The sequence below is a fragment of the Lagopus leucura genome, unplaced genomic scaffold, assembly GCF_019238085.1.
Source record: "Lagopus leucura isolate 7727_CA_CO unplaced genomic scaffold, USGS_WTPT01 Super-Scaffold_100030, whole genome shotgun sequence".
NCBI lineage: Eukaryota > Metazoa > Chordata > Aves > Galliformes > Phasianidae > Lagopus > Lagopus leucura.
The window spans coordinates 4,968,201-4,995,867 of NW_024962281.1; the positions used below are offsets into that span (position 1 = coordinate 4,968,201).

General features: G+C 55.1%; 2 protein-coding genes across 2 annotated transcripts; both read left to right on the forward strand.

The window, feature by feature from the left end:
* Nucleotides 1-2,444: 2,444 nt before the first annotated feature.
* On the forward strand, nt 2,445-11,264 carry CDX1 (caudal type homeobox 1). The gene is made up of 3 exons (XM_042881708.1): nt 2,445-2,874; nt 10,663-10,808; nt 10,943-11,264. The coding sequence occupies exons 1-3, from the start codon at nt 2,445-2,447 to the stop codon at nt 11,147-11,149; spliced, it is 783 nt and encodes a 260-aa protein (XP_042737642.1). The 3' UTR covers nt 11,150-11,264.
* A 4,463-nt stretch (nt 11,265-15,727) lies between these two features.
* Nucleotides 15,728-25,821, forward strand: SLC6A7 (solute carrier family 6 member 7). The gene is made up of 14 exons (XM_042881602.1): nt 15,728-15,923; nt 19,423-19,603; nt 19,997-20,128; nt 20,949-21,183; nt 21,470-21,608; nt 21,875-22,009; nt 22,276-22,379; nt 22,687-22,811; nt 23,257-23,369; nt 23,451-23,582; nt 23,894-23,993; nt 24,324-24,424; nt 24,569-24,736; nt 25,394-25,821. The coding sequence occupies exons 1-14, from the start codon at nt 15,891-15,893 to the stop codon at nt 25,604-25,606; spliced, it is 1,911 nt and encodes a 636-aa protein (XP_042737536.1). The 5' UTR covers nt 15,728-15,890; the 3' UTR covers nt 25,607-25,821.
* Nucleotides 25,822-27,667: the final 1,846 nt, after the last annotated feature.

Sequence of the window (27,667 nt, forward strand, 5' to 3'; positions counted from 1 at the left end):
GTCTCACAGCTCCATCAGTGCTCAGAGCCCCGTCCCTGCAGACACTCAGTGTCAGGCTGCACAGGCTGTAGGTGTCCCTGCTCATTGCATGGGAGTCAGACCAAATAGACTTTAAAAGCCCCTTCCAACTCAAACGATTCTATGATTCTATGACTTGCTCTGATGTAGCGGAGGTGCAGTGTTGCGTTCCTACAGCCACTATCTGTCACCTCCCTAGGGTTCAGGCACTGTGATTAGGCAGTGGCAGAGGATGCTGCCCCACTGCTTCCCCTCCTCGCAGCCTTTCCGCCCCTATCCCACGCACTTTCCTCACCCCCACGATGAGCCCCGGTATTAAATGTGCAGCACAGAGCTCTGGAGGCAGCAGCAGGCCGGGGGGTGAATACTAATAGCAGTGAGTCCACTCGTCCCAGACTTTCCCACACATCTGCAGCCACTTAATGTGGGAATCGTTAACCCTCTGCTGACAGCCTGAACCAGGAGGAAGGAGTGAGTTTCCCCCACCTCCAACCACTTCTGGGACACCACGTTGCCTCCTCAGGCATCTCCCCATCCTGCTGAAACCACAGCAGAGATTCCGAACAAGCCAGGTGCAATGCAGGGCTTGGCTTCCTGTGGGGAATGCCTCCTCCCCAGAGCAGGGGCAGTACTCTGCCCTGCAGAGCTCCATTCCTGACAGCCTGGCCCTGGGAACCTCCCTTTCTGGCCCTCCTGCTTCCAGGAGATGGCATCACTCGATCATGGATAGCAGTGCTGAGCCCTGGGGAAATCCTGGCTGCTCCTCTTCTCACTGCATCAGTTTGGTTTCCACTGGGAATCTCAGGTGGGGAGGGCTGGAAGGAGCTGGGTTGGCACTGAGGGTCTCTGGGTGGGTGCAGAGGGTCCATATGGGGTTTTGCTGCCCCTGACCTGCTCTCCTGTGGAACCCCAGTGTGGGTGATGTCCCACCAAGCTGAATACCAAAGGGTCCCCCTGTTGTAGACAGTGGTCCCAGGGTCTCTGCAGGGCCACCCTCCACTCACAGCCATGAAAGGCTTTTCCCTGGCATCAGTTCTTCCAGCCACAATCCCCTCCGACAATACATAGGCCAAAGAGGAGGAAAAGAGGGAAGTTATCATTGGTTGATCTTTATGGCCCAGTTGTCATCCCCAGTCCACCCTGGAGCTGGTGGCATGCTGCTAGCAGGCACCTGGCCGTGCTGCTCTGTGCTGAGCCCTTCACCTGCTGCAGGAGGGTGCAGGTAGGGTGCTCATGGACCCATGGAGCCCTGCACCCACAGCCTAGCTATGGCTGGGACATGCCCAGTAGCAGCAGGAAAGCGCTTGTGTGCTGTATGCACTGAGCTCCTCAAACACAGCAGCTTTGCTGGCTTTGTTATCATTTTCCTTTTAACCCCATGAATCTGGTAAGCAATCCCACCGTCAAACCTCTTCACAGATTCATAGCTACAATTGCAAAAAACTGTGAAAGTTTGCTGTTTTATCCTCTTCTCTCAATTGCATCTTAAATCCTTTTTCCCTTCCCTTCCCTTCCGCATACACTGGGACCATGCAGACGTGACCAGCAATGTGCTGTGATGGCACAGAGGTGACCTCAGTCCCTCACCCCCTCTGGAGCAGAGGTGTGCCTGGCCTGCCTGGTGACAAGTGGATGGCCTCTGCTTGGGGACAGACGTGCTTTTGGGGCATGCATCCATAGAATCATAGAATATCCCAATGGAATGAACCCATAAGGATCATTGCTTCTGGCTCTGTCTGTCCATCCTGCTTTCTGTGGCTGGGCTGAACCTGGCTACAGGGCTCGAGGGATGGGTTTGCCCCCAGATGCTATAAATGGAGGGGGACCCAGAGCCACCTGTTCCCACCAACCCCATTTCCAAAACAGACAGATGCAGTGGAAAGCAGTGCTGGGGTTTGGTGTCCCCATCAAGGGTGATGGGGCAATTCCATTCGGCGGTTTATGGGTGATTCAATCCTTCAGCCAGGATTTGATGTGAGGGCTCAGCCCAAGCTGCCCTTCTCCTGGAGCACAAATGGCTTTAAGGACAGGGTGACCTCCTTTGGGGCATCTTCAAACACAATCCCAGCTGTGCCACACTGTCCCCAAAACCAGCTGGCATAAAGAGACCACAGCTGGTGGCATGGGGACAGCCCGATGCTGGTGACCACAGAGGGAACGCGGGGCGGTGGGAGGTTCGGATCGCCCCGCACCGCCGGGGTTCCTGCACTTTGAAATGCAACCCTGCCTTTCAATGCAAATGCTGCGAGAGGTTGGGCCCAATAAAAGCCTGTGGGCAGGGAGGTGCCTGGCCCCGGGACACAGCTCCCCAAGGCGCCCAGGTGAGCGCGGCGAAGGAGGGGCGGCCGCTGCGTGACACCCGGCCGCTTCGGCACAGAGCGGCGCAGCGCATCGGCACAGCATGAGCGCAGAGCCAGGTAGAGAAGATGTATGTAGGCTATCTTTTGGATAAGGACACCAACATGTATCCCAGTCCCGTCCGGCATCCCAGCCTCAACCTCAACCCCCAGAACTACGTGCCGGGGCCACCCCAGTACTCGGACTTCGCCAGCTACCACCATGTGCCAGGGATTAACAACGACCCGCACCATGGGCAGCCGGCGGCCGCCTGGGGCTCACCCTACACCCCTGCCAAGGAGGACTGGCACTCGTACGGCACCGCTGCCGCCTCTGCCGCCACCAACCCGGGGCAGTTTGGATTTAGCCCCCCGGATTTTAACCCCATGCAGCCCCATGCAGGCTCTGGACTCCTGCCTCCAGCCATCAGCAGCTCGGTGCCACAGCTGTCCCCTAATGCACAGAGGCGCACCCCGTACGAATGGATGAGGCGCAGCATTCCCAGCACCAGCAGCAGCGGTAAGGAAACCCCCAGCCCTACACCTGGACTCCTTCCTTCACATGGGAGCTCTCAGCTTGGAGTCCTGCAGGGCTCGATCCTGCTCTGGGAATGACCCCAGTGGGGAGAGATGTGGGGCTGGCAAGGTGGCATGGACTGAGGATGAGTGTGGAGAGCATTGGTGTACGGGTGACCCTGTTCTGGAGAATGAGAACTCTGCTCTGCACATGGGAAGTCCTTCTCATGGCCAGTCCAGGGTAGTCCAGGCTCATCGTCGTGGTGGTGGGGTGCTCCTTTTGGAGGAGTGCTGTGCTGTGTGTGTAGGGTGCTGCAAAGCAGTTCATGTGCACAGCTCACTGCACAGTCAGCGAGCACATAGGGGTGATGCTGCATGCTCAGGGTGCATGCAAGCTGCGGTGCATTGGGGACGGTGCCACATGCAGGGTGCGTGTGGGTGCTCTGGGTGTTGCATGGCACACAGCATTTGCACAGCTCCTGAGCCTGGCACTGGGCAGCCATACTGTCCCTGTGCCCTATCTCCTGTCCCCATGTCCCATCCCCTGTCCCTCTGTCTTATCCCCTGTTCCCTGTCCCTGTACTCTGTCCCCTGACCCCGGGGTCTTGTCCCTGATGAACTCCTGACCCCGGCGGGGTGGGGGGAGGTGGAAGTGTCTGTGCCCCGCAGCCCTCCGCCCGTGGCCGCCCCAATGCCCACTTCAAAGGCGGTGGGCAGTCCCCCCTCGGGGCCAGTCCAAATTGACACGGGCTTCGCTTTGTCATGGAGATGCTGCCGGCTCCTTTGGCATTGAGGAGAGGTGCGGGGAGAGCCTTTGTCCTGCCCTGCTCGTGCCCTTTCATGTTCCCCTCCGAGGTTCCCAGCCCGACGGCCGTCCTCTCCCTCTTCCCCTTGTCCGGGGCTCCCTGTTTGAAAATGGTGTAAAATGCCTCATTTGTTAGCTTGCTTCTGATTTCCTGGCATCACTGCGTTGGGTTGTCCCCATGCACGGTGCTGGGGATGTGATGGCCAAGAGCCACACAGTGACCTCATGATGCTGAAGGGTCTGGGCACGGCTATGCACAGCAGTGCCCACGTCCTCACTGTCCTATCCTCTGCTCCTCTGCCCCATCCCCAGGCCTCATTCTCTGGAAATTGCGTGGAAATTGCTGTGAGACTGTGCTGGGAGCTGGGGTTGTGATCATCCTGGTGGGAGCAGGGATTGTGGTGGGGCTGAGCATCCCAGGAGGTGGAAAGCAGCGAGTTCTGCTCTGCAAGAAGGAGGGAGAGGCAGGGTGGCATTTCCTGATTCATTTTAAGCACTGAATATAACTCTTCAGGAAAATTGCCCTCCTTCCTCATACGCATTGAATGGGAGCCCACAGCTTCTATGGGATCTGTAGGTCCAAACGTCTCAGTTTCTTCTGGGAAAGGTGAGAGGGAAAATGAAAGAGGGGAGGAAGGTATAAGAACACCTCTGGATGAAGGGAGTGAGAGGTAATGAGGGCAGAAAAGTTCCCCTGATTGAGTCACACAGCAACAGAGTGATTGAATTCTGGAAAGATCAGTTGTTGAGCAGTTTGTATCTCTTAGATTAAATGCATACAAAGGGACAAATGAGCCAGCTGTTCTTCCCTGCACGTGGAGGCAGAGAGGACTGGCAGGAGCAAAACCCCCTTGGTTACAGGGGACACCTCTGCAAACCCCCCCAGTCCTGGGGTTTCTGCTCATGGGACTGTGCAGCTGAATTCAAACCCACGGCGCCTGCCCAGGCTGCCTTTACATAAACCAAGAGGTGGGTTTGACATAGATAAGGGTGAAATGTTTTATTGGAATCAATAAACTGTACATTAATCAGTCTGGATGGGTTATACCCCTCTCCACGCTGTGGGAATAGGAAATGAATGCGCGGGCTATAAATACAGAGAGCTTCATTGCCAGCGCTGTAAATCATCAGAGGGCTGTAAATTACGGTTCCCTCTGTCTTCCCTTGTATAAACAGCCATCAGCCACGGCGTGAAGGTGCTCAGAAGGAGCTGTGCCATGCTTGGAGGCAATGTTATGCAGGGATGGAGCGTGCCAGGGGGTTCTGCTGGCGTGATGCAGAGCTGGGAGAAATTGATGAGAAGTCTCCCGGTGACTCAGTGCAGAGTCAGACCTCATGGGGCGATGAGCTGATATACCTGCTGCTGAGAATGTGTGTGCCTCACCCAGCAGGGCCAGCCACGGCGCAGGGCAAAGCTCAGCCCAGGTAACGGATGCTAAGTGCCCCAAATTGGGAAACAGAAGGAACAAGGTGTCCCCATGCCTCCTTTCTTCCCAAGCATCAGCCTTTTTTTGCTCATAAAATCTTCACGAGCACAGTGTCAAACCCTCACGCTTCCTCCTTATTCATAATCATTTGCAAACTTCCTTGTGAATGACACCCCTGCTCTATAAAAAGCTCAGGAAGGCGCTGGAAGCGGCAGTGTGCTGAACTTTGAAGTTCACCCCCCCCCACCTCGTTAGCTATGTAAATGCTGTGTGTAGCCTCCAGGTCACTAATGAGCCTGATTGCAGCACTGTGTTGCAAGGGAAAGTGTGCCCGAACATCCCTGGGGAGGTGAATGTGCATAGGGAAGTGCAGGATGAGCAGCCATGGTGGGAACATCCCGGGGTATGGATGCCACAAGCATGGGCAGAAGGCAATGCACCGAGTGTGCAGCTCTCCGCTCTGTTCCAGCACTGTTTTCACTGTTTCTGGCTCGGTTTTCCAGCTCTGCTTGTTCAGCCCTAGGAATGCTGGAGGAAACATAAAATCCCCATAAATGAGACACCAGTCCAGGAGAGGTTTGAGATGGGTGTCGGGGGTGGCTGGAAGACATGGTCCTGTTTTAGGGACACAGCTGTTCCCCAAGAAACCCTCTGCTCCCTTGGGTCACCTGGAGTGCTGCATGCCACCAGGGTCCCTATTGGTCCTCTCCCCTTAAATTATTAACCCACAGCCTGCTCCTGGCCTCTGCTGGGGTTTGCTGAGTGCTTAGCCTGCTGGCCAAGGTACAGGTGGTTTGAACTTTCTTAGAATTGACTTTCCTTGAATAAAAAGGTCTTCCCTGGGGGTACCTACGTGATGGGCTTGGCTGGCTAATACCCCGGGATTAGCTGAGGGACACTTAATGCTCTGGCCAATGGCCAGTGCTTCCTGCAGGAGACCCTTCAAGGACGCCCACCCCAGTGCTATTAGCTTTGTGATTCTCCTGGATAAGGGGATGAATCCTTCCCCTGAGGGCTGTGAAGGGGCAGAGAATCCCAGTGCCCACCTGGGCCCCCCACAGTGCCACCGGCTTAATCTGGAGTGGGGTGGCAGCTTTGTGCCCTGGGTCTGGCTGTGGATCCACACCATGCAGGCGATGCTCCGTGCCTGCAGCCCACATGTCCCTGCATTGTGGTCTTTGACCCAGCGCTGCAGCCCGGCTGGCGGCACTTGGTGAGGTGCTCATAAAACCAAGGAGCAGCCCCTGGAATGCGCTGGTTGCCAAAATAAAGGCTTGAATCACTGCTCTTCTGGGAAACGCTTGTCCCAACACCCAGCCTGGGGCTGCTGTTCCTTGGCTGGGGAGTGGGTCTGGGCTGGGGATGCTGGGCAGGGCCAGACTGCTCTCCCTGGCCCTGGGAGTCTGAGGTCTGTGGACTCAGCTCTTCCCTGCCTGCTCTGTTTCTTCCCAATCTCTTTAGCCCTGGGTGCCGGTGTCCTGGTCTGTGCTTCTTGGATTTGCCCTCCAGCATATGGGCCCTGCTCTTACCAATAGCAAAGCCATGGGGCTATTTCGAAGTGCAGAGTTTGATCCTCTGTGCGGAAGACTATAAAACCACTGGGAAGTGTGGTGCGGTTTTGTAACTGAAACATTCCCAGTGTGTGACATATCAAAGCCAAATGAGTTTTTATTGCCAGTGGGGTGGCACTGCTGCTTCCTCCGAGATCTTTGGCACCAGGAAGATCTCCCTGGCTTGGTTTGGTGTTGGCTGACAGCCCTGTGAGGAGCTGCTCTGGGGGCTGCAGGGCTGCCTGGCAGTGGTGGCCACAGCGAGCCCTTCCTGCAGCCCAGCATCTCACAGTGCCCATTTGTGCCACCTGGAGCAGGAGCCAGGGCAGCCTGGGCAGGGCCATCGGGTGGGGGCTCAGCCAGCATCCCCTCCCTCTGCAGTGCAAATAGAAAGGAGCTGGGGTAGATCCTCTCACACGGTTTTGGAAACCCAGCAGTTGTCTAAATCCAAGGGAAAAGATCTTGGCAGGATCTCATGGAGGTGGGATGTCCTCTGGTTGACAACAATAAGGGGGCCCATGTGGCTGCAGTCCTTCATTCCACGCTGATCGCCCCATCCATCACACCACGCTTCCTGAGGTGGCTGGGAAATACTTGAAAATACTGCATGGAAAGGGGAAGTGAAAGCCCTGCCCACTGGTTCCCAGCAGGCAGGGGTAGCGGTGGGGCTTAGACTCCAACAGTGTGGTGAGCATACTGGAGATGGATCTTAGGGGGTTCAGAGTGTGCATGGGGTGCTCAGGCTTTGGGGCCGCTATTTCCAGAAGGTTTGGGAGCAGTAACATGTTCTGGGCTGTCTGAGCTGAGAATCAGCACAGTGTGGCTGTGGTCCCCTCTGCTCAGCAGAGGGAGCATCGACCTCTCTGTGCAGGCACAGCTGGAGCACATCTGGCTGCCAGATGATGGTGACCCAGCTAGGAGGGTCCTGAGTGCTGGGAACAGACCCCAACCCTTGTTCCAGGGCTGCATCATGCAGCATCGTTCTGCTGGCTGCCCTCCCTTTTGCAGTGGGAGATGTGAGAGGGTGGAGGGGCAGTTGAGTTGCCCGTGGCTCTGACCCCACTCTGACTCCGCTCTGATTTGGTATTGCTTCTGTGACTCAGTTTCCCTACCCATATCATTGCCCAGGCTACACTGGGATAGGGGGAAAGTTTTCATAGAGAATTTTCCTGGGAAGAAATGGGAAATAGGGCTCTCATCCATGATGTGTTCCATGCACTGCTCTCAGACCGCTTGGGACAGCCCAATCTTTCCGTGCCAGCCATGCAAAGAGCTGCTGGGCAGCAGGGCGTGCAGAGCCTCAGCTCCATCCCCAGCAGCACCTCCCATGCTAAGTGCCCTGCACAGTGCCTGGCGCCCGGATTGCCATGTGCCTGTGTCCCCAGGCCTGGGGACCTCTGCAGCTGGCAGCGGCACGGCTCTCATCTCTCCAGCTCCACAGCCCTGCTTGCTGTGCTCTGACCTGATCGGAGCCCTGATGGCTGCGGTGGTGCTCAGAATGGAGCCAGGACTTGCAGCCACTGTAATTTTGAGCTGCTTTGACCTGTGAAATGGAGACCTTTGGGGAATAGCATAGGATTATACTCTTGCCTGTTTTGATCTAGCATTTGCTACAGCTGCCCTGCATCAGCCTCAAAACATCCCACCACTCCACTGCCCACCTCTTTTAGGGGGTCTGTGTCTTGTTGAAAGCCATCCTTTACACAGTCTAGGGCTGGAGAGGGTGAATTATAGCTCCCTAACAGCCTCCATCATCCTGTGGTGCCTTCCTATGCCTGTTTGTGACAGTAGCCCTGTAGGTGCAGAGCTGGAGACAGAGAGCACAGAGCTGGGGTTGGGTTTTCCTCTCCTCTGCCTCTGTTCTGGAGGGAGGGAAGCAATAATGCTGTGTCACTCAGGCTGCATGACCTCAATTTGGACACCCCAGAGATGCTATTAGTACTGTGGTCAAGGGCAGGGAACTCCTGTCTCCCTATCCTCGTCCCCATCCCCAGGGCTGCCATGTGGAGCAGATCAGGGCAGGGGGTCTCCCTTAATGTGTCTGTGAGTGCGTGTGCACACACACTCAGGAGTGTGTCCTCTGGGGCCTGTGCAGCACATTGAAGCTATTCCCTTATCTAATCGTGGCTCAGGTGAGGGCTATTAGGGTTATACATTAACAGCAGTAACGATGCCCTCTCCCCAAGCTTTGGGCCCTGCCTTGATCCCAACGCTGGAATCCTTCCTTCTGGCCCCACGGATGGCTCAGTTTGGCTGCTTGAGCTATTCCTTTTTCCTTCTGGGGACAAGAAGGAGGAAGTTTGAATGTGTGTTGGGGCTGGATGGTGCTGGCAGCAGGAGGACCCTTGTCCCATCCATGCTACCACCCATGGCCCCCTCCAACAGCCGTGGGCCATGTCCTGGCACAGCCCCAACCCCAGATTGCCCCATCCCACTGCTCCTCAAGATCCCTGCAGGCATTGGGGTCTTACCCACAGGTATGAGGGGTCACCATGAGGAGCCATGATGGCTCATCCCAAATTTCCTCTTTCCTTTCCCAGAGCCATAAAAGGGCCACCGAGGGCGAGTTAAGCGTAACCCAGCATTGATATTCAAGGTAGCCGCATTATTCATTGTCAATAGCATTTCTTGCAAGTTCCTTTCTTCTCCTTGTGAATCGCTCACAATACATTCCTGAATTCAGCAAACATCGCTGAAAACTGCAATTAGTCAAGGCGAGGAAATCTCCATCTCTGGGTTGGTGGCGAGCAGAATCTTTGCTCTCTGGTATTTGCAACGAGCACCCAGGGCTGCGCCGGGGTTCGCCAAGGACGAGCAACGACAAGAGAACAACAGAGCGCAGGCAGTGATGGATCTATTTACGGCTGCAGCAGGAAATAATAATCCCTGCTAGAATTCCTGGCAGATGCAGTATCCACAAACCGCCTTGTTTCGTTACTCTTTAATTTTTTTTAACGTTAGCTGTCAGTTCCATTGCGTTCCAGCTGTTTTTTTTCCACCACGCAGTGGCATTTAAATTGCAATATCGCAAATAAGATCACTTTTCAGTCATTATCTCGTCAGAAAGGGTATTGCTTCCAAATGAAAAAGGAAAAAAAAAAAAGAATTCATATGCGAAAGAAGATATCTTGAGCCCTGGTTCCAGGGGATGCAGTTTTCATCCCTATCCATGGCACAGCCTTGCTGTACCTCCACCTCCTCAGATCATGGGAATATGCACTGTGCTGGGGGCATGGGCAGGGCTGGACCACAGCTACCCAGTGCTATTGCCCACTGTGTTCTTCTAATAGGAAGCAGTATTGTTGGCACCATGTGCCAGCTATCTTCTTGCTCAGGTGAAATGTGGGGTTCAGTGGAGCTCTGATCACACTTGGGGAGACCCTAAGCCAGGTGCAGGCTGGTTATGGCCGAGCAATGCTGGCTATTGAGTCTACCACAGGGAATGTTTGTGCTTACTGTGGGCTCTCCCCACCATATCTTTAATAACTACACCATTCTTTTGTGAACACAGCGTGAGATGATGAAAACCTCTCTTGGTGGCAGAAAAATGCTGTCACTCCTGGGTTTTCCCTCTTTTCCTGTCCTGATCTGTGTGCCTTCAACTGATGGCACTGTGGGTTTGGGCTCTGTGGCACAGAGCTGGGCTTCCTGCAGCCCTCTGGGCTGGACTTGTCCAGGCAGCGTGTCCTCCGCCTGGGCTGCAGCTCTGCTCCTCTTGAGGTGATGATCATGGCGCATAGAATGTGGAGACCATTATCTTGGGATGTTACTGAACACCTCCTTCCCTCCCTACCGTGAACAGCCCCTATCCCCCGGTGCTTTCCAGCATGGAGAAACACCCTGGTGCTACCCAGGATAGGTATCAAACTCCATATGAGCCAAGGACTCCTATCCTCTGGTCCCACGTTCCTCCAGAGCTCTCTGTGTGCTCATGCAGTTCCTCCATGCCATCAGCGATGCTCCTGTCCCCCAGCCCTATCATCTCACTCTCACTCTGCTCTCTCTGCCAGGCAAGACGAGGACAAAGGACAAGTACCGGGTGGTGTACACGGACCACCAGCGCCTGGAGCTGGAGAAGGAATTTCATTACAGCCGCTACATCACCATCCGCCGTAAGGCCGAGCTGGCCGCTGCCCTGGGGCTCACTGAACGGCAGGTGAGTGCTGGAGATGGATTTGAGAGAGGGCAATGCCATTCCCATTCTGCTTCCAGCTCCCGTGGTGCCCCTGGGGTGCTCTTCCTTGTCCACGTGCCCTTTTTTTCTGCATGGCTATCTGTGTCTTTCCACAGGTGAAAATTTGGTTTCAGAACCGAAGGGCGAAGGAGAGGAAGGTGAATAAAAAGAAGCTGCAGCAGCAGAGCCAGCCCACCAGCACAACCACGCCAACCCCCCCAGCTGTGGGCACGCCGGGGCCCATGGGGACCCTCTGCAGTGGCAGTGCCCCAAGCCTTGTCTCCTCATCTCCGCTCACCATCAAGGAGGAGTTCATGCCTTAGCCCCCTCCGCCAGCCACAGACACTGAGAGATAAGCACTACATGGCAGAGCTTGTTGCTGAGCACCCAAAGACACCACGTCCCCTGGGGCACGGTGGCTCTGTCGCCTTCCCAAGAGGCTGATGAGCTCTGTCCTACACAAAGCCCCTATGTTAGGTAGTGCTGTTCTCCTGTAGGAAACATGCGCTGGTCTCTGGCATTGGTAGCCCAAAACCAGTGGGATGAGTCTTTAGGTGATGGTGGAGGACCCTTTCTGTGGAACATCAGAATGAGCCGGTGGGTTGCTTCCTGCACGGTCTTCCTGGTGGTCCAGCTGCCTGCTGCTTTGGGGCAGTTCTAGGGAGGCTGAACTAAAGAAAAGGCTTGGCTGGACTCAAAGCAGACAAATCTCATCTGAGATTGTGGAATCTGCCATGCCTGGAGCGAGTTGGACAGCAGGAGCTGGGTAGGACCCTCAGCACTGGGACTGGAGGGAGAATGGGGGCTCCTTAAACTGAGACAATGGCAATGAGCGTCCCCCGTGTCCCCCAGCTACCATCCCCAGCTCCATCCCTGTGGCAACAAAGGACCATCGTGAGACCTGCACACATCTGTCCTACAGATGGACCTCCCTATGGAGGCTTTGAGACCACCTTCCAGCGTGGAGGAACAAGAACAAGGTTGGCAGTTAGAACAGTGGACAACTCCAGGTTGCCCAGAAGGGCCACTCACCTACCCATGGCATTGCAGAACCTGCACAGCTCCGTGCTGCATCAAGGCACTACCAGCTGCCAGGACCATCATGGTGATGGGACATGTCCTTGTGCAAGATGATGGATTGCTGGCTTCTGAAGAGAGACATGGGTGGGTCTGTGCTGTTTACTCCAAAACAAAAAAGGCTCTGAGTTTTGCCTGCTTTGTACTCCTCCATCTGCTGCACCATTGGTAACCAATGGCTTTTTTTTCCTCCTGGAAATCAGAGTTAAAATTCCCCTTAATCCTTCTGAATCCTTGGATCTCTACTGCCTCAGCTACCTTACAGCACAGTTTTGGGTGCCCCAGAGGGTGTGCTGGGACACAGGAGGGTTTGAGGCTCCTACTTGGGGCTGTGGCTTCCCAAGACCAAGGTGAGGGTTCAGTGGCTCTCATGATCCTTTTCTAGCATCATCACTCTGAGCCCCGGCAGGAACAAGAAGTGGAGATGTCCCTGTTACCTGCAGAGTCCCTTGTCCGCTCCCAGCCCATTCTGGCCTAGAACTCACAGTGCTTGGGGTTTCGTACTGCACAGCTCCTTGACACCCACTGCACCTACAGCCCTTTAATAGGGTCTACGTCCCCCACCATGGGGACCAGTGACATCTCCCTGGGGCCATCACTGCTACTTTACACCAAAGGCAGACGCTGGTGTTGGCCTGGGACTTCAGCTCACAGCTTGTGTACAGAAGGCAGAACATTTTATTTTCTAGGCTTTGGTAAAAATAAAAGTGAGCAGGAGCCCTGTGAGCTGTGGGTGTGTTGCTGCCTCTCCCCATGTGCCCACATCGATGTCCCCAAGTGTGATCAGACCAGTGCCATCAGGGAGGGCATGGGCAGAAATATCTGGAGACAGCAGCCTGGCCCCATAGCCTGATTGCAGTGTGCTGTGTGTCCATCTCACGAGGGCAGCATGGCTGCAATGTGGCATGAGGCAGCTACGTCCTGTCCCTTGGGTACAGTGGGGATGGCTAAGGGACGGATGGTTTCCCGGGGACAGCCGGGAAAAGGGTGAGGCTGGGCCTTGCTGGTGCTGGAGGCCAAAGAACAAGGCCAGCTGCCCACCGACGTGGCTGCTGCTGATTGGTGCCTGCCCGCCTCTAATCTCATTTTATGGCTGTTGATGGGCTGAATATCCTCCTTGTCCAAGAAGAGCAAACAGAGAATGAGGATATGAGATAGAGCTTGGGACAGCTGGCATCAGTGCCTGGTCGTGACAGAGCTGGCACAGGTGGTCCCCACTGCCTGTGCTGTCCTCTTCCCCATCTAATTACTGCCTATCTCCATCTCAGCCACATCAGATTTGGGGCTGCCATTAAATTCCTGCCCAAAACAGCTTCTCCAGCCTCAAAACACACAAAGATGTGCTGGTGGGGCAGGTGGATGTGATGAAGGGTGAAGTCCTTCTGGGTAGAGGAGATAGAGGAGCAAAGGAGGGATGAGGCAGAGAGAAGGGCAGAGCAATGGTTTTTTTCTGTGACCTTACAGGAGTGGCTGTGCCCAGTGTTGAGCCCTGCTGAGCCTGGCACATGGCACAGCAGGGCATTGGTGGCTAAAACAGGCTGGAGAGGCAATGGAAACGGAGCTGGTGCCATAAAGGGAAAGGTACCGGGGTGGGTGGGTCTCCCGCCCAAGGAGCGGTGTGCCATTGGACACTTTGGTGCCTGCGAGAAGATGAGAGCCACACAGAGGGAAGATGCTCTGTCACACCCTGGAGAAGCTCCTGGTGCCGTTGACAGCATGAAATTCCAACTGATACCCTAATCAGGCGCCTGCCTGTTTGCACAGCGGGGTAAAAGTCCAGCGAGCTGTGGGCTGTGCCCTTGGGTTGCTGCAGCCTGTGTGTGCACAGGGAGCAGGCGCTGGCAAGAAGAGGCCATAAATACGCCCACACAGCCAGCACCCCTTCCCCCAACACACACACAGCCCTCAGCCCCGCTGACGAAATGCATCTGCTGTGTCCCCGCTCCCATGTCCTCCCCTGACTCTCTGCCATCATGCTGGCAGCGCCGTGTCCCCGCTGGCTTTGGCATGCACACTTGTTGGCTGTGCCGTACCCATATTTGCACCGCTGGCAGGTGACAGTCACTCAATTTCAGCAGCTATGGCACCTACCCCTTGAGTTGCACAGCCCAAAATTGCACCATGGCCATATGGGGACACTGGGTGGCACGGAAGAGGGACCCTGAGGGCTGTCCTCATCAAGCCCCTGTGCTTTCTGCCCATTACTTCCCCTGTGCTCACACCGCCTGCTTTTGCACCCTCCTTGGAGAAATCTTGAAATAATCATCAAAATAAGGCCACGCACAACAGGTGGCCGACAGCATGGCAGCCTCCGGCATGGCACAATTCCCAGCAGTGACGAACCGGAGCGCTGCTGCGGCTGCTGCCTTCCCTGTGTCCCATGGAGCAGAGCTGGGCACGGCCCCATCCTGCTGTTGGGTAACTCCCTGCCCGCCCCAGTGGAGGGCTGGGCTGTTTGTGTAGGGCTCGGCCTCTGCTGGTGATACAGGGCTGGGGCTGAACCACACTGCCAGCAGCTTCCCACCATGAGACTCTTCTCTCTAGGTAGATCCCAAGGGGAAAAAAAAAAACAATGGGCTGGTTCAGATCACACAAGCACGAAAGGCAAACAAAGCATCCCTGCCCCAGCAGGAAGGGTGAGGATGGGACAATGCGCCATGCAGCTCGGCGCAGCATTCCCCATAGCATCCCAGGAGAGGGAGAAGCAATGGATCACCCAGAGGGAAGTAAAAGCTTGGAGGCTTCCCAAAAGCTATGTAAAAAAAGAGATGTTTGTTGGATGATGTATTTTGCTCCTTCCTCCTTTCCCGCTGGGAAACCCAGGTAAATGTTAGCTCTGAAAGACCCACTGTGCAAACTCAGAGGCACTTCATCTGTGCTGGGTTTTGCAGAAATGTGTTTTCATGCTCACAGTCTGATTCCTTTGGGGGAATTTTTACAAAAGTGTTTGGGGGGCTGTAGGAACATGACTCCTGTTAGATAGCAGGGAGTTTCAGGGCTTCAGTCCTAGCTCTGTCTCTCTGCTTACCTCCAGCAGCTTCTGCTCAGCCTTAAAGTGGCTGGGGACACGTTTGGGTCAGGCTGAAGTACCACAAAGTGTTTGCAAAGAAATGGGGCATACACACTCCTATGGGCACAGCGCAGGGAAAGTGAAACACAAGAAGGAAAGAGGCATTGCCCTGAGGCAGCCAGCAGCTCTCCTTGTGGCCCCAGAGCATGTGAGATCATCCCCTCCTGCAGTCCTGCTGGGGACATTTGATACCACAGAAGGAGAAAAAGAGTCAGGGACCAGCTCCTTGCCTCCTCACCTGGGGTTTGACTGAGCACAAAGGGGAAAAATCCCAATCTCCTGAGCTCTGGGTCTGTGGGATCCCACTCAGCACGAACACTCACATTCTAGGGAGATGAGCCGTGCTGTAGGACCTGTCCCAGGATGGCTCCAGCCCCCAACACTGAGAGGCACTGGTCCTGCCCAAAGGGACTGAGGGCTGTCCTGGGCTGGGGGCTCCAGCTGTGTGCTGCCCGAAGGAAAATCAGCGCAGGGCTGGCCAGAAAGCTGCTGAGAGCTGCTGGACTTGCCTTGCTACCACCACCCCCTGGGACATGTGGGAGCCCCGTGTTCCCAGCAGCAGGCTGTCTGAGATCTTACACATTCACAGCACATGTAAAGCAGCATCCTCTCCTCCTCGCTGCTCTGCTTGGGGCCGAAGCCCCAGACCCCCCCCTCCAGCAGGGGTACGTTTGACAGACAGCCCTCCTGCAGCCTGCCCAGAGCCGTCTCCTCCCTCCCTCCCCGCTCAGCGTGCAGCCAGCCCCAACTCCAGGCAGAGCCTTCTGCCGGGCTGTGCCCCCCTCCACCCTTCATCCATCCACCCCGGCACCCCCCTCTGCCCGCCTGCTCTGCTCCCCCTTCTCCCTCCCTACCTCCGTCTGCGGAGTGAGAGAACAAGTGTCGGATCGGGGAGCGCATAGCAACAGGATTCTGGGATGAAGAAGATTCGGCAGCAGCAGCTCCGCAAGGTGAGAACCAATGTGGGAGCGCGGGGACATCGCGTGCCATTGCCCCATGGGATGCATGGCTGGGGGCACGGATTGCAAATTGGGTGAGGGGCATTTGGAGATGGGTGGGGGTCATTTTGTAGGGACTTGGTGAAGGGATGCATCCCCAGCCCCTGCCCCCAGGGGCAATGATTTGTGCCAGGGATGCCCGGGAGGGTGGGCACCAGGTGCTCGGTCCCACAGTGCTGCTCATGAGGATGCTGCCCCTTGATGTAGGGAGCTCGGGGGCTCCAGGTTCCCCCATGGGATCAGGACACAGCTGGGCTGCTTCTTCCCTACCCAAGGCTGGGTTTGAGGGTCTCAGGGGACCCAGGTGGTGCTGGATCCTGAGCTCCCCTTTTACCCTTTGGAGGCCAGTGGAGCTAGGAATCCTGATGGGAGCTCTTTGAGACCCAGCTCTCAGACTTCCCCATGCCAGTCTTGCCCTTCCAGTCTTCTGTCTGCCCCTGCACCAGGGACAGAGCCCCTTGCATTGCCCTTCCCACATGGGGCTGGGTGCTGTGGCGTGGCTGAGTGGCAATCTCAGCTCTCATGCTGCTGTTCCTGCATGTGGGTGCTGCCCAGAGCACACCCAGGCACTGCCCTTCACCTTTTTGCTCTGCCTGCTAACCGCAGGGTAAGGATGGCTCCAGCCCGTGCCCTGCCTCCAGCTGCAGGAATGAAAACCCTAAGAGTTTTGTCCATGACAGGAAATTCCTGGGATGCTGGGACATGATGTAAAAACCCAGTGCTGGCCTGGCACAAGGCAGCAGCTCTCTGGCAGCCTTCTGCTTTGCTCTGTGCTGCTGGGAGGCAGCTCTGTCCTCTCCCATTTCCTACAAATCGCTTTTTCAGATCACTCAGCAACTGCAAGAACCATTCAAAGTTCTCCTTGTCCCTCCAAAGGCCTTTCTGAGACGTGCAAAGAAATTTCTCTGCTGCTCACGGTCCTGTTTAGCATTTACTCAGGAATCCATTTAGTCCCACAGCAATCAGCCTGAATGGAAAGCAGATGACTCTGGAGTTACTTCCCCATCTCCGGTGCTGCTCGGGGCCCTTCACCATCCCAACCACTCAGAGCCCCGGGTGGAGGCAGGAGGAGGTGTCCCCTTCAGGTGGCAGGATGCCATGCCTGACCCTGGGCTGAGGTTTCTCTGGAGCTGCTGGAACCACTCACACAGCCCCACAACCCCAGCAGCCCCTCCTCACCTGCATCCGCTTCCTATTTGCAAGCCGGGAGTTTCAAGCCTTTCTAACAGACATATGGAAATTCCTCCTTAATAGAGATCTTTCTCGGGCTCTAAGGATTTTTGCTTTTGCATAATAGTATTTCCGTAAGGGCTGAGTGGATTTTATTTTATTTTTTTCCTACACGGGATTTCTTACACGCTTCAGGGATTATTTGGTGCAAGGGTGGGAGCCTGGCACTGGGATGTCCCCATTCCAACAGGTGCTGGGTGCAGAGCCTCCTTGTGCCATGCCACAGCCTGGCCCATTGCAGCCAGTGGATTTTTTTTCTGCGAGAGATTAACAAGCAATTCGAACTGATCCTGAGTGACTCACATGGCACAGACGCACTGTGCTCACGGCACAGAAATCTGCCTTTGGGTGGCATTTCCTCAGCCAGACGCTGTGGTTCACACACAAAATTGTCAACGAATCACGGACAAAACAACAAAATGATGCCAAAAGTATGAATCGAGGCAAAATACGATGAAAAAATCAACCTGGAGCTGGCTGGCTTCTCACAGCTCCAGCTTTGTGACTGTTGAGTTTTGTAGAGGTTTCATTTAAGCAAAGCAGTTTGCAGATAGTAATTAGCACAGGATGATTTCACTGTGGAAGCCAGCTCGTGTCTTACCAGAATCTCAAACACCTTTTCTTCTTGGTGCCCTTTACTTTGCTGACCTCTTGGGGGCATCCCCTGGATGCAAAGTGGTGCAGTGCTTGAGGACAGCGATGCCAGGGGAGCGGATGGTCCCTGTCTGTCTGTAACCGGTCTGAAAGATGGCAGCACTGCATGCAAAGCACTGGCACAGAGCTGTGTGTCAGCCTCTGCTGGGAGAGAAAAGCCCTGTTATGAGAGAGGCTGAAATAGGTTATTAGTCTTAAAAAAAAAAAGGGCTGAAAGAGAGCCTCAGCGTGAGATATCCACCTGAATCAGTGAGGTGTGCAGCTCTCTGTTGTCTGGGACAAAGGTGGTCTGGAATCCTTAAATACTGCATTTTGCAATTTGTTTTCATTCAGATATCAGCCCAGGCTTTGTGTGGTGGGTGAGGATCCGGGCAATCTGGGTGATGCAGTCTCTTCTGTGCCTCCCCTACCACTGTGCTCCCACTGCCCCACCTGCCACAGACCTCAGGGAGCACAGCTGATGTCTCAGCAGGGATGCTGCGGCACAGTCTGTCCACCGTCTGCAAGCATGGTTTGCTGTGGGTTGTGGCTGTGCACTGGGTTAATTAGAGGGTATGGCCAAAATGAGGAATTGCTTAATCAGAGAGCTCAGTTAAGGAGCTGCAGGAGGGCTGCCAGGTGGCAGCGGTGTTTTGTAGTGATGGTATTATATTTAGGTCATGGTTTCACTTTGCAGCCTGAAGCTTTTCCTCCAGCCCGTACCCTGTGGTTATGGCATGCAACAGGGATGGGCTTTTAGGGGTGGCTTCTGCAGCCAGGTTTGGGTTTTGATGCCAGCCTTTTGCTCAGGTGAGCACCTCAGGTTGGCTCTGGGAAGAGCTGCCGGATCATCCCACACCAGGTGGATTCACTTGGTGCTGGTGGGCAGGAGCAGGGTGAGAGCGTGCAGCCATTGCAGAATGGCTCCTGGTCTCCATGGGAACTGGCAGCAGGATCAGCCCAGGCTGGACGGAGAGGAGAAGAAGGATGAGGAGGAAAGGGCTGTGCCACCTTGTACAGACACTGCATCCCAATGGGAAGGAGGACCCACAGTTCTGAGCTTATCCTCCCACATCTGCATCTCAAAGTCTGGCTCTCTATGGTCTATGAATTCAGGCAGAGATGGTTGTTTTTCCCTTTTAAGACTCCAGAAGAAGGGGAATCCCCCTGCCCTGGTCCTGGTGTCCTGTTTGCAGGGACACCTCTGTCCTCTTGCCTCACTGGAGCTGAACCCAATGCACCCCACAAGGAGAGGGCTCTTCCCATGCCATACTCACGTTCGTGTTTTGAAGATGAGAATACATTGTCGTGGCCCCTTGAGATGATTTCTTGACAAAACTGCCTTTCTCAGAGAGCTCTGGCCATGTGGGATGGATTTGATCCCCTTACAAAGGATGTCAGCTTGCTTTAAAGCCATAGGCTTGATGGTGTACAGAGAACCACCAGAAAGGAGACAAACATCATCACTGTGACTTAGTGGTCATGAATTTACACCTCTCAGAGATCCTTCCTTCCCTTCTTCCCCTGCTTTACCCCTGCCTTCCATCCCTGGCCATCCTCTCCTATTCCTGCACCCTCTCTCACTCAGCCAGTGACACCAGAGCTCCTGGTGAGCCCCAGCAGCCCGGATGGAGAGCTGGGCTCCCAGTGCCCAGAAGACAGAGGGAACTGGACGGGACGTCTGGATTTCCTCCTCTCCTGCATCGGGTACTGCGTGGGCCTGGGAAACGTCTGGAGGTTCCCCTACAGGGCTTACACCAATGGAGGAGGTACTCATGCATCCTTCCAGCCACGTCCCCTTATCACTGAGTTGGGCAGGTCCCTGAATAGACAGCCCTCCCCCATCTCGGGGCTGAGGAGCAGCAATAACTGGAGAAGATCATGGTGGTGTTTGTGAAAGATTTGAGGAGAAAACATTTTGTGTATGTGGGCAAAGCAAAGCAAGGTGCGAATCACACACCAGGGGCACGGTGCCCTCTGGGATCTGGGGTGGGTGGTATTGTGGGGAGCTGCTGCTGCCCCTGTCTGCAGAGTTAATATTCTGGCCCCTTCCTGGGAAGGCAGTGGGAGGTTGTGGTAAGGATATTTTCCTTTTACTAGGTGGGCTTTAGCTGTTCACTCCGCATTAATTTCAGGGTTGTTTTCCTTTCTGCTTCCCGTAGGAGCTTTCTTGGTTCCTTACTTCATCATGCTGGCCATCTGTGGGATCCCCATCTTCTTCATGGAGCTGTCACTCGGGCAGTTCTCCAGCCTGGGGCCGCTTGCCGTCTGGAAGATCAGCCCTCTGTTTAAAGGTGCGTGAGTGAAATCCAGAGCCCCCGCGGTGCTTCCATGAGAGCTACTGGATGGGGCCATGGACCAGAATCCTCATCCCACTGTCCTCAAAGGTTAAACGCTGGGGGAAAATGGAGCTGGTCAGGCTGCTGGGTCAGCCATTTGGGTAGCTGCAAGATACGTATGAGCTACCTGTCGTCAGAGTCTCTGCATGTCCTCATCAGCTCTAGAAATTATATGAAATTGTATGAAAAACTGAGTCAGACAGTGTACAAAATACAGCACTGAAGCTAAGCAAAGGCTGTTAAAAAGGTAAGAACAAAGTGTTCAAAAAAAGTTCAGATCAAACACTGAGCTGGAGCAAAAGTCTCTGTATAATGCCTGAAAGAAGGTTGTAGTGTTGCAGGGGTTGATCTCTTCTCTCAGGTTGCCAGTGATAGGACAAGAGGGAATGGCCTTGAATTGCACCGGGGGAGGTTCAGATTGGATATTAGGAAACATTTCTTCTCAGAAAGAGTGGTGATGCAGTGGCACAGCTGCCCAGGGAGGCGTTTGAGAACTGTGGAGATGTGGCACTGAGGGACGCCATCAGTGGGCATGGTGGGATGGGCTGGGGTTGGACTTGGGGATCTTAGGTCTTTTCAAACCTTAATGATTCTATGGAATAGATTATCAATTCACATGCAGAGAGGTCAATAAAGGAGATTCCCCAGCAGGTGAACCTCTGCCTTGGAGCTGGTTAACCATGTGACTGCTGAACCCCAGTGTCTGACCCTGGATATGGATGCACTCTGCTCCGGAGAGATGGCTCACTTCTTCTTTACCCTCTCCTTCCTCCAGGCATTGGCATGGGCACCATCCTCATCGTCTCCCTGGTGGCCATTTACTACAATATGATCATTGCTTACGTTCTCTTCTACCTCTTTGCATCCCTCACAAGCGACTTGCCCTGGCAGCACTGCGGCAACTGGTGGAACACTGACCTGTGCCTGGATCATCGCATCCTCAAGGCGGGGAACACCACCCTCCCCGTCAACATCTCCAACACCGTCAGCCCCAGCGAGGAGTACTGGAGGTGAGGAGGTGTGGAGAACAGGGAGAGAACAAGGATAGAAGGTGGGCACTCATATTGTGGGTGCAGTGACGAGCTCACTGTCAGCATTGGATGTTCAGCCATTGGGACTGTGGGATGTGCCCATTACCTGGAGTTGCTTTGATGGCCTGGAAATACTTTAGAAGGAAATGTATCCCACAGCTGGACCAGCCAGGACTCACTCATAGCCAGGCTTCCCTCGCAGCTCTGCAGCGCACTGTGGACAAGTCCCACCGACTGCTCAGCAGCCATTCTCTTTTCGCCCTAGCCGCTACGTTCTGCACATCCAAGGGAGCTCCGGGATCGGGGATCCTGGCAGGATCCGCTGGAACCTGTGTCTGTGCCTGCTCCTTTCTTGGACTATTGTGTACCTGTGCATCTTAAAGGGAGTCAAATCCTCTGGCAAGGTAAGGGCTGGATGGTCTCTTCAGGGATGTCTTCCTGTGTCTGCATTTCTCCTTGCATCTGGGAAGTGAGAGCCATAAATATTTGCTAGACATGGGCTATTTGGGGGTGGCTTGAACACCCTGACACCAACGCTGCTGGCCATGCTGCATCCCAAGGACCTCAGCACTGCAGGTGATTCTGGGTGACCCAGTGTCCCATCCCAGGATGTGCTATAGGGGATCAGGTGCACTGCTCCAGCTCTGCAGCCAGCTCTGCTCTCCCACAGGTCGTGTACTTTACTGCCACCTTCCCATACCTCATCCTGCTGATGCTGCTTATCCGTGGTGTGACACTGGAGGGGGCCTGGAAGGGAATCCGCTTTTACCTCACGCCCCAGTTTGACCACTTGCTGTCTTCCAAGGTGAGCAGGGCTTTCAGTAATTTGCCCGAGACACAAAAATGAATATTCTCCTGTCATCTCCAGCACACAACAGAGGCAGTTCCCCTGCCTGTGGGTCTTTTCTGGCCAGCTTCTGGCCCAAAGTTCTCCCCCTCCTCCACCAGACCTAAAACATTTCCAGTCAGCAGCTTGTCTCTGCTCCACACGTTGCCTGTGCTGTGCTTCCCACCCCTATGTCTCCAGGGGGTTTCCAAATCCAGGCTCTCCTTCACTTTGTTTCCCCTCAGGTGTGGATCGAAGCAGCCCTGCAGATTTTCTACTCCCTTGGGGTAGGCTTTGGGGGCCTCCTCACTTTTGCCTCATACAACACCTTTCATCAGAACATCTACAGGTAGGAGCCAGATACCATCTCCTCAAAATCATAGCTGGGGAGCCACAAAAGCTTCAGCTGTTCCCTACTGCAGGCACAGGCAGAGAGGAGACTCTTGGTGCTGGGCTGATTCCCTCCTCAAGGGAAAGCAAGTTTGGGAGAAACCCCACAGCATGACCTGTGTCATTAGATACAGGTTCCTGGTACCTCTGGAAAGTACCCACTGAAGGAGGCCCTTGGGAGAATCGCATTGCAGCGAAACCTGGGCTGGCAAGGCCACCCCAGCATGGGGCTGCTATGTTCAGAGCGTTTGCTTTCTTCTCTGTAGGGACACCTTCATAGTCACCCTGGGCAATGCCATCACCAGCATTCTGGCGGGGTTTGCCATCTTCTCTGTTTTGGGATACATGTCCCAGGAGCTCGGGGTCCCCGTCAACCAAGTGGCCAAAGCAGGTGAGGTCAAACAAGGACCTGTTTTCCCGGAATCTCTGCCAGGGCACAGCAAGGAGCTGGGAAGGGGAGGTGTGGGGCAGATCTTTCATTCCCTGTAGCACCTTCAGCTGGGATGGGGGAGATGGGAAACTTCCACCCCACTCAGGCACGGGGATGAAAGGCAGCTGAGGATGTCAGTGTGAGGGATCGAACTGCAGGCTTGGTTGTCCAGGAAAGGGAAGGGGGAAGATTGCTCCTTGCCATGCAAATCTTAAACAGCACTAAGTGATGCCTAACAATGGCATGAACAAGAAACAGGCTTATTCTGCACCTCGACATCTTCTCCTGCCCATCTTGCAGGGCTGTGGACAAGTCCCCACTGCAGTGTCATGCTGCTGGAGCCTTCTTTCCTCCATGCCCTTCTCTGTCACCCCCTTTTCACCCTGCTGTCCTTTACCTCCCCTAGGTCCTGGCCTGGCTTTTGTGGTGTACCCCCAGGCCATGACAATGCTCCCCCTTTCTCCATTCTGGTCTTTCCTCTTCTTCTTCATGCTGTTAACCTTGGGCCTGGATAGCCAGGTAAGGACAGAGCCCAGCAGGCCAGCTGCAGTGACAGGCATCCCAGGAGGATCAGGGAATCCTCTTTTCCTTCCCATTCAGTTTGCCTTTATGGAGACCATCGTGACGGCAGTGACAGACGAATTTCCCTACTACCTGCGACCAAAGAAAGCTGTTTTCTCAGCTGCCATCTGTGTTGGCCTCTTCCTAATGGGACTGATCCTCACAACAGAGGTAAGGTGAGGGGATGGATGCACTGGGGACTGACCAGGGGTTCATCCTAAAGACAGAGACAAATATATTCATGTCAGCTAAAAAGGTGGGAGAGAGATGACTGATGGGGCTGGGTTCCTTGCGGATGTGAAGTCCCACAGGGAGTAATGCAGCATTACTGTCCTTGTACCAACCCCAGAAGAGAAGTGATGTCTCCTGAGGCTGCCAACATGGGGCAAGGGGTGTATGATCCCACAAGTGGGAGGATGTAGGTAGGATTTTATTGGGATGCTGGTCCCAGAGATGCTGGTCACTGTGCTTGGACTCTGCAGGGCGGGATGTACTGGCTGGTCCTGCTGGATGACTACAGCGCTGGCTTTGGTCTCATGGTGGTGGTGATCACTACCTGCCTGGTAGTGACACGTGTCTATGGTAAGAGGGTCTGTCCCATGGGGACATGGGGAAGAGCGGGTATGACAAAGAGGGGGGGTAGAGTGACAAAGAGGTATTTGGAGGGAACAGGACGGGAGCCAGCAGCCTCACAGTGTAACATGAGGCACCTCTTCTTGTTTCTCTTTCACTGGATTCGCTTCCCAGAGATATCTGTGGGACTGAGCCTGGTCCCTCAGACCAGCTGGGTCCTCCTTCCTGCATTTCCAGCTGGGAGGAGAAATGCTTCTTTGCTTCTAGAGGAAAATGCTCTTGCCGTTCTGGTCCTGGGAGATGGCAGCTGCTGAATCCTTGTCCCTGTCCCTTCTCTAGGCATGAAGAGGTTCTGCAGAGACATTCACATGATGCTGGGCTTCCAACCAGGGCCCTACTTCAGAGCCTGTTGGATGGTCCTGTCCCCAGCTACGATGATGGTAACTACTGGGCTAGATGGTGCTAGAATCCCTGGTGACCTCCCCTTGTCACAATTTGCTCTACTGACCTCTCAAAGGACCGCTCTGGTTCTGCTGAGACCTTTGGGGAGCTCTGAGCTGACTTGCTTTCCCCCCACCCCACAGGCACTGCTGGTGTACAACATCATCAAGTACCAGCCCTCTGAGTATGGCAGCTACCGCTTCCCTGCCTGGGCTGAGGCCCTGGGCATCCTTATGGGACTCTGCTCCTGCCTGATGATTCCTGCAGGCATGCTCATGGCTGTGCTGCAAGAGGAAGGGACGCTTTGGGAGGTAGGAGGCCCTGAAGCACCCCAAAAATGTGAACAGCTGATCCTGAGCCCCTGCCATCCTGTGCTGTCTGGTGATTTGCTGCCTGTGAAATGCATGGAGTGTTGTTCCTTTCATGCGGGGAATAGAGACATGTGGGACTTCACAGCCATTTTGCAGTAGAAAAGGCAAAACAAGGAAGCAGTGGTGCAGAAAGGCTTTGCCCAGGGGCAGGCTGTGTAGCTGCTTGCAGCATCCCAGCCTGGGTTTTACCTTGCTGCTCTCCCCCGGCTGCTATGAGCAGAGCTGCAGCGCTTGCTGCCCTCCCCAGGCTGCAGCCTTTGGAAGGAGGAGCCTGGTCCTGGGCACGATGACGTGACCAGGAACCACCTTGATGGATGCTAACCCATTACCTAGAAGGATCTAATTCTACACCATAGCCCTGCACTAACTCCCCGCTCCCACAAGCCTTCCCCACCATCCCATGCAGACCAACAGACCGCTGCAAAGCACAGAAGGGCAGTGAGACACTGTTGCTTTCCCCAGATGCTGCAGGACAGTCTTTTGGCCCCTTCCCACCACTCTAGGGCTCATCCCACAAAGGATATGAATGATAGCGGGGAGCACAGCAGGTGCCACGCCACAGTGAGCACCCACACCCCTCTACCCATCCCTTCACAGCGCTTCCAGCAAGCCAGCCGTCCCACCATGGACTGGGGCCCATCGCTGGAGGAGAACCGGACCGGTACATATGTGGCCAGCCTGGCTGGCAGCCAGTCCCCCAAACCACTGATGGTCCACATGAGGAAATACGGGGGCATCACCAGCTATGAGAACACGGCCATCGAGGTGGACAAGGAGATCGAGGAGGAAGAGGAGGAGTCCATGATGTGAGGGGATAAACTCTCCTCTTTACACTTTAGCACTTCGAGCTGGCTCAGGGCTGGGGAGGCTTTTAGGATCTGCTGGCCCTGCTGGACCCCTCACCACCACCCCAGCCCTGCCAGGACAGAGATGCTGCCTGTCCTGTCACCCCTAAGGTATTTGTGTTCAGTGTGGCAAGGTGTACAACGAGTCCATATGTTCATGTGACAATGTCTGTGCAAGCATCTGGGTTGCCCCAAGCCCTTGGCCCCAGCCCAGGGATGCCCTCAGAGACACCCCAGCAAAACCAGGGTGCATCAGCATCCTGCTGAAATCTGACCTAATAAATGAGCAGTAAAAATAGTAAGAAGGAAATAAAGCGCTTTATAAATAAACTGGCCTGGGACATCCTGAGATTGTAGGTCCGTACAGGGGCAGGGCTCAGGCAAGATGAAGAATGGAAAGAGGCTGGATCTCTGGTTCCCCATAAATGCAGGAGCTCGTGCACAGGAGTCAACCGGATCCAGCAGCAAAGCATGCAAGTGCAGCTGCCCCAGGGTACCTCCTGCCTGGGTAGAGGAAGAGGAGCTCACACAGCATCCATAAGGGCACATCCAGAGGGGATTCCAGGCACGTGGGGCACAGACACCTGCTGCGTTGTCCAACGCATCTCTGTTCCACTAAGGTAAAAACCACAATGAAGGATAAACAGAAAAATGAGGGCTTATGTCTGGGTTATGCCTGTAGCCCTGATGTACTGGGCTCTCTCCAGGGCGAACCTGGCACGAGGCTTTTCTGGCATGGCCATGTCATCACGTCTCCCACGTGTGCCAGGCTCCACTGTGCTGCACAGCACATAGCCACCTCGGGGAGAAACCAGCCAGCCCTCCAGCAGCACCCAGCAGCAGTCTGTGCTGCTCCTCAGTGTCCCTTCCCTCTCACTGTGGGGGATTTAATTACTGCCTTTGCACCTCTGGGTCTGTAGGGATGTTCTCCAACGTGCCTTTCTCCTGCTGCTTTTCTCTCCACGCTGGAGGCACTGAGCACAACTCAGCTCGCTTCCCAGCTGGCTCTGACCTTTATTCTTCCTCATCAGACCCCTTCCCTGGGCCCGCTGGGCTGTGGCAGTGCGACCGTGCCGCAAAGCACCTCCGTCCGCTATTCCCTGGGTTAATCATTAGAGGCCGGCCATAAAAGTGTCGCTGATGGAAAGTTCAGGCTGTGGCGGCTGGGGAGCGGGGAGGGCCTGCCATAAACATTTATGGCCCCAATGAATCCTCGCTCTAACCTTGACACTATTTGCTGAGCGGGAGGCCTCGGGAGGTCACGGTGCTGCCCAGCCACCGTGGTGTGCGGGCCGGGGGACCCCAGCCAGCTTGGCCCTGTTGAGAGATGGATGTGATGGAGCAGGAGGTGGGCTTGGGCACTTCATGGCACCACTGCTGGCCACGGAGCGCTGGAGGCACTTGGAACACCCTCACAGGATGTGGAGATGGAGAATTTTTGAGCTGGGCACTCTGCTCTGGGCTCTGCATGGCTCCATGGGGTCCTGGCCCCACATTCCCCCATGGAATCCTACAGGCTGCATGCCTGCCATCGCTTGGAGGTGCAGTGTGAAGGACGGGGCAGGGACACATCCCCTGGGCACAGCACACTGGGACACAGCACTGCATCCATCCCTACGCCTCCACGCGTTCCGCCCTCTGGGGAACACCCTGCTCTGCCACCGCATTGACCTTGCAGCAGCACTTTTTGGCACGGAGTGACGGAAATACTGCCAAGGGGCAGAGGTTGGCCTCGGGACAGGCGCTGCCTGCTTCCCGCAGCACAGCCTTCTGCTGACACCTCGTGGGACCGCAGCACCACTGCAGGCGCGGAGCCGAGCCATGCCACGCGGCCCCACGGCTCCACATCACCCCTGAGTTCCTCCTGCTGCCCTCAGAGCAGCCCAGCGCTGTGTTCCCATCACCCTGCAACGGGGACAGCCAGGGCTGGGGGTGACGTGAAGCTGCCACGGTGAGCCCAGGAACCCAGGCTTTGCTCTAAGCCTCACTGCTTTCAAGGGCAGCAACGGAGGGATGCAAATGGTCT

What these genes read in the sequence shown, in the direction of transcription:
- SLC6A7 (XM_042881602.1), top strand. Translation starts at nt 15,891, where the DNA reads ATGAAGAAGATTCGGCAGCAGCAGCTCCGCAAG. An exon ending in ACCACTTGCTGTCTTCCAAG is followed by an intron (nt 22,010 to 22,275) that starts GTGAGCAGGGCT and finishes GTTTCCCCTCAG; the next exon opens with GTGTGGATCGAAGCAGCCCT. An exon ending in CCTTGGGCCTGGATAGCCAG is followed by an intron (nt 23,370 to 23,450) that starts GTAAGGACAGAG and finishes CTTCCCATTCAG; the next exon opens with TTTGCCTTTATGGAGACCAT.
- CDX1 (XM_042881708.1), top strand. Translation starts at nt 2,445, where the DNA reads ATGTATGTAGGCTATCTTTTGGATAAGGACACCAACATGTATCCCAGT. An exon ending in TCCCAGCACCAGCAGCAGCG is followed by an intron (nt 2,875 to 10,662) that starts GTAAGGAAACCC and finishes TCTCTCTGCCAG; the next exon opens with GCAAGACGAGGACAAAGGAC. An exon ending in TGGGGCTCACTGAACGGCAG is followed by an intron (nt 10,809 to 10,942) that starts GTGAGTGCTGGA and finishes GTCTTTCCACAG; the next exon opens with GTGAAAATTTGGTTTCAGAA.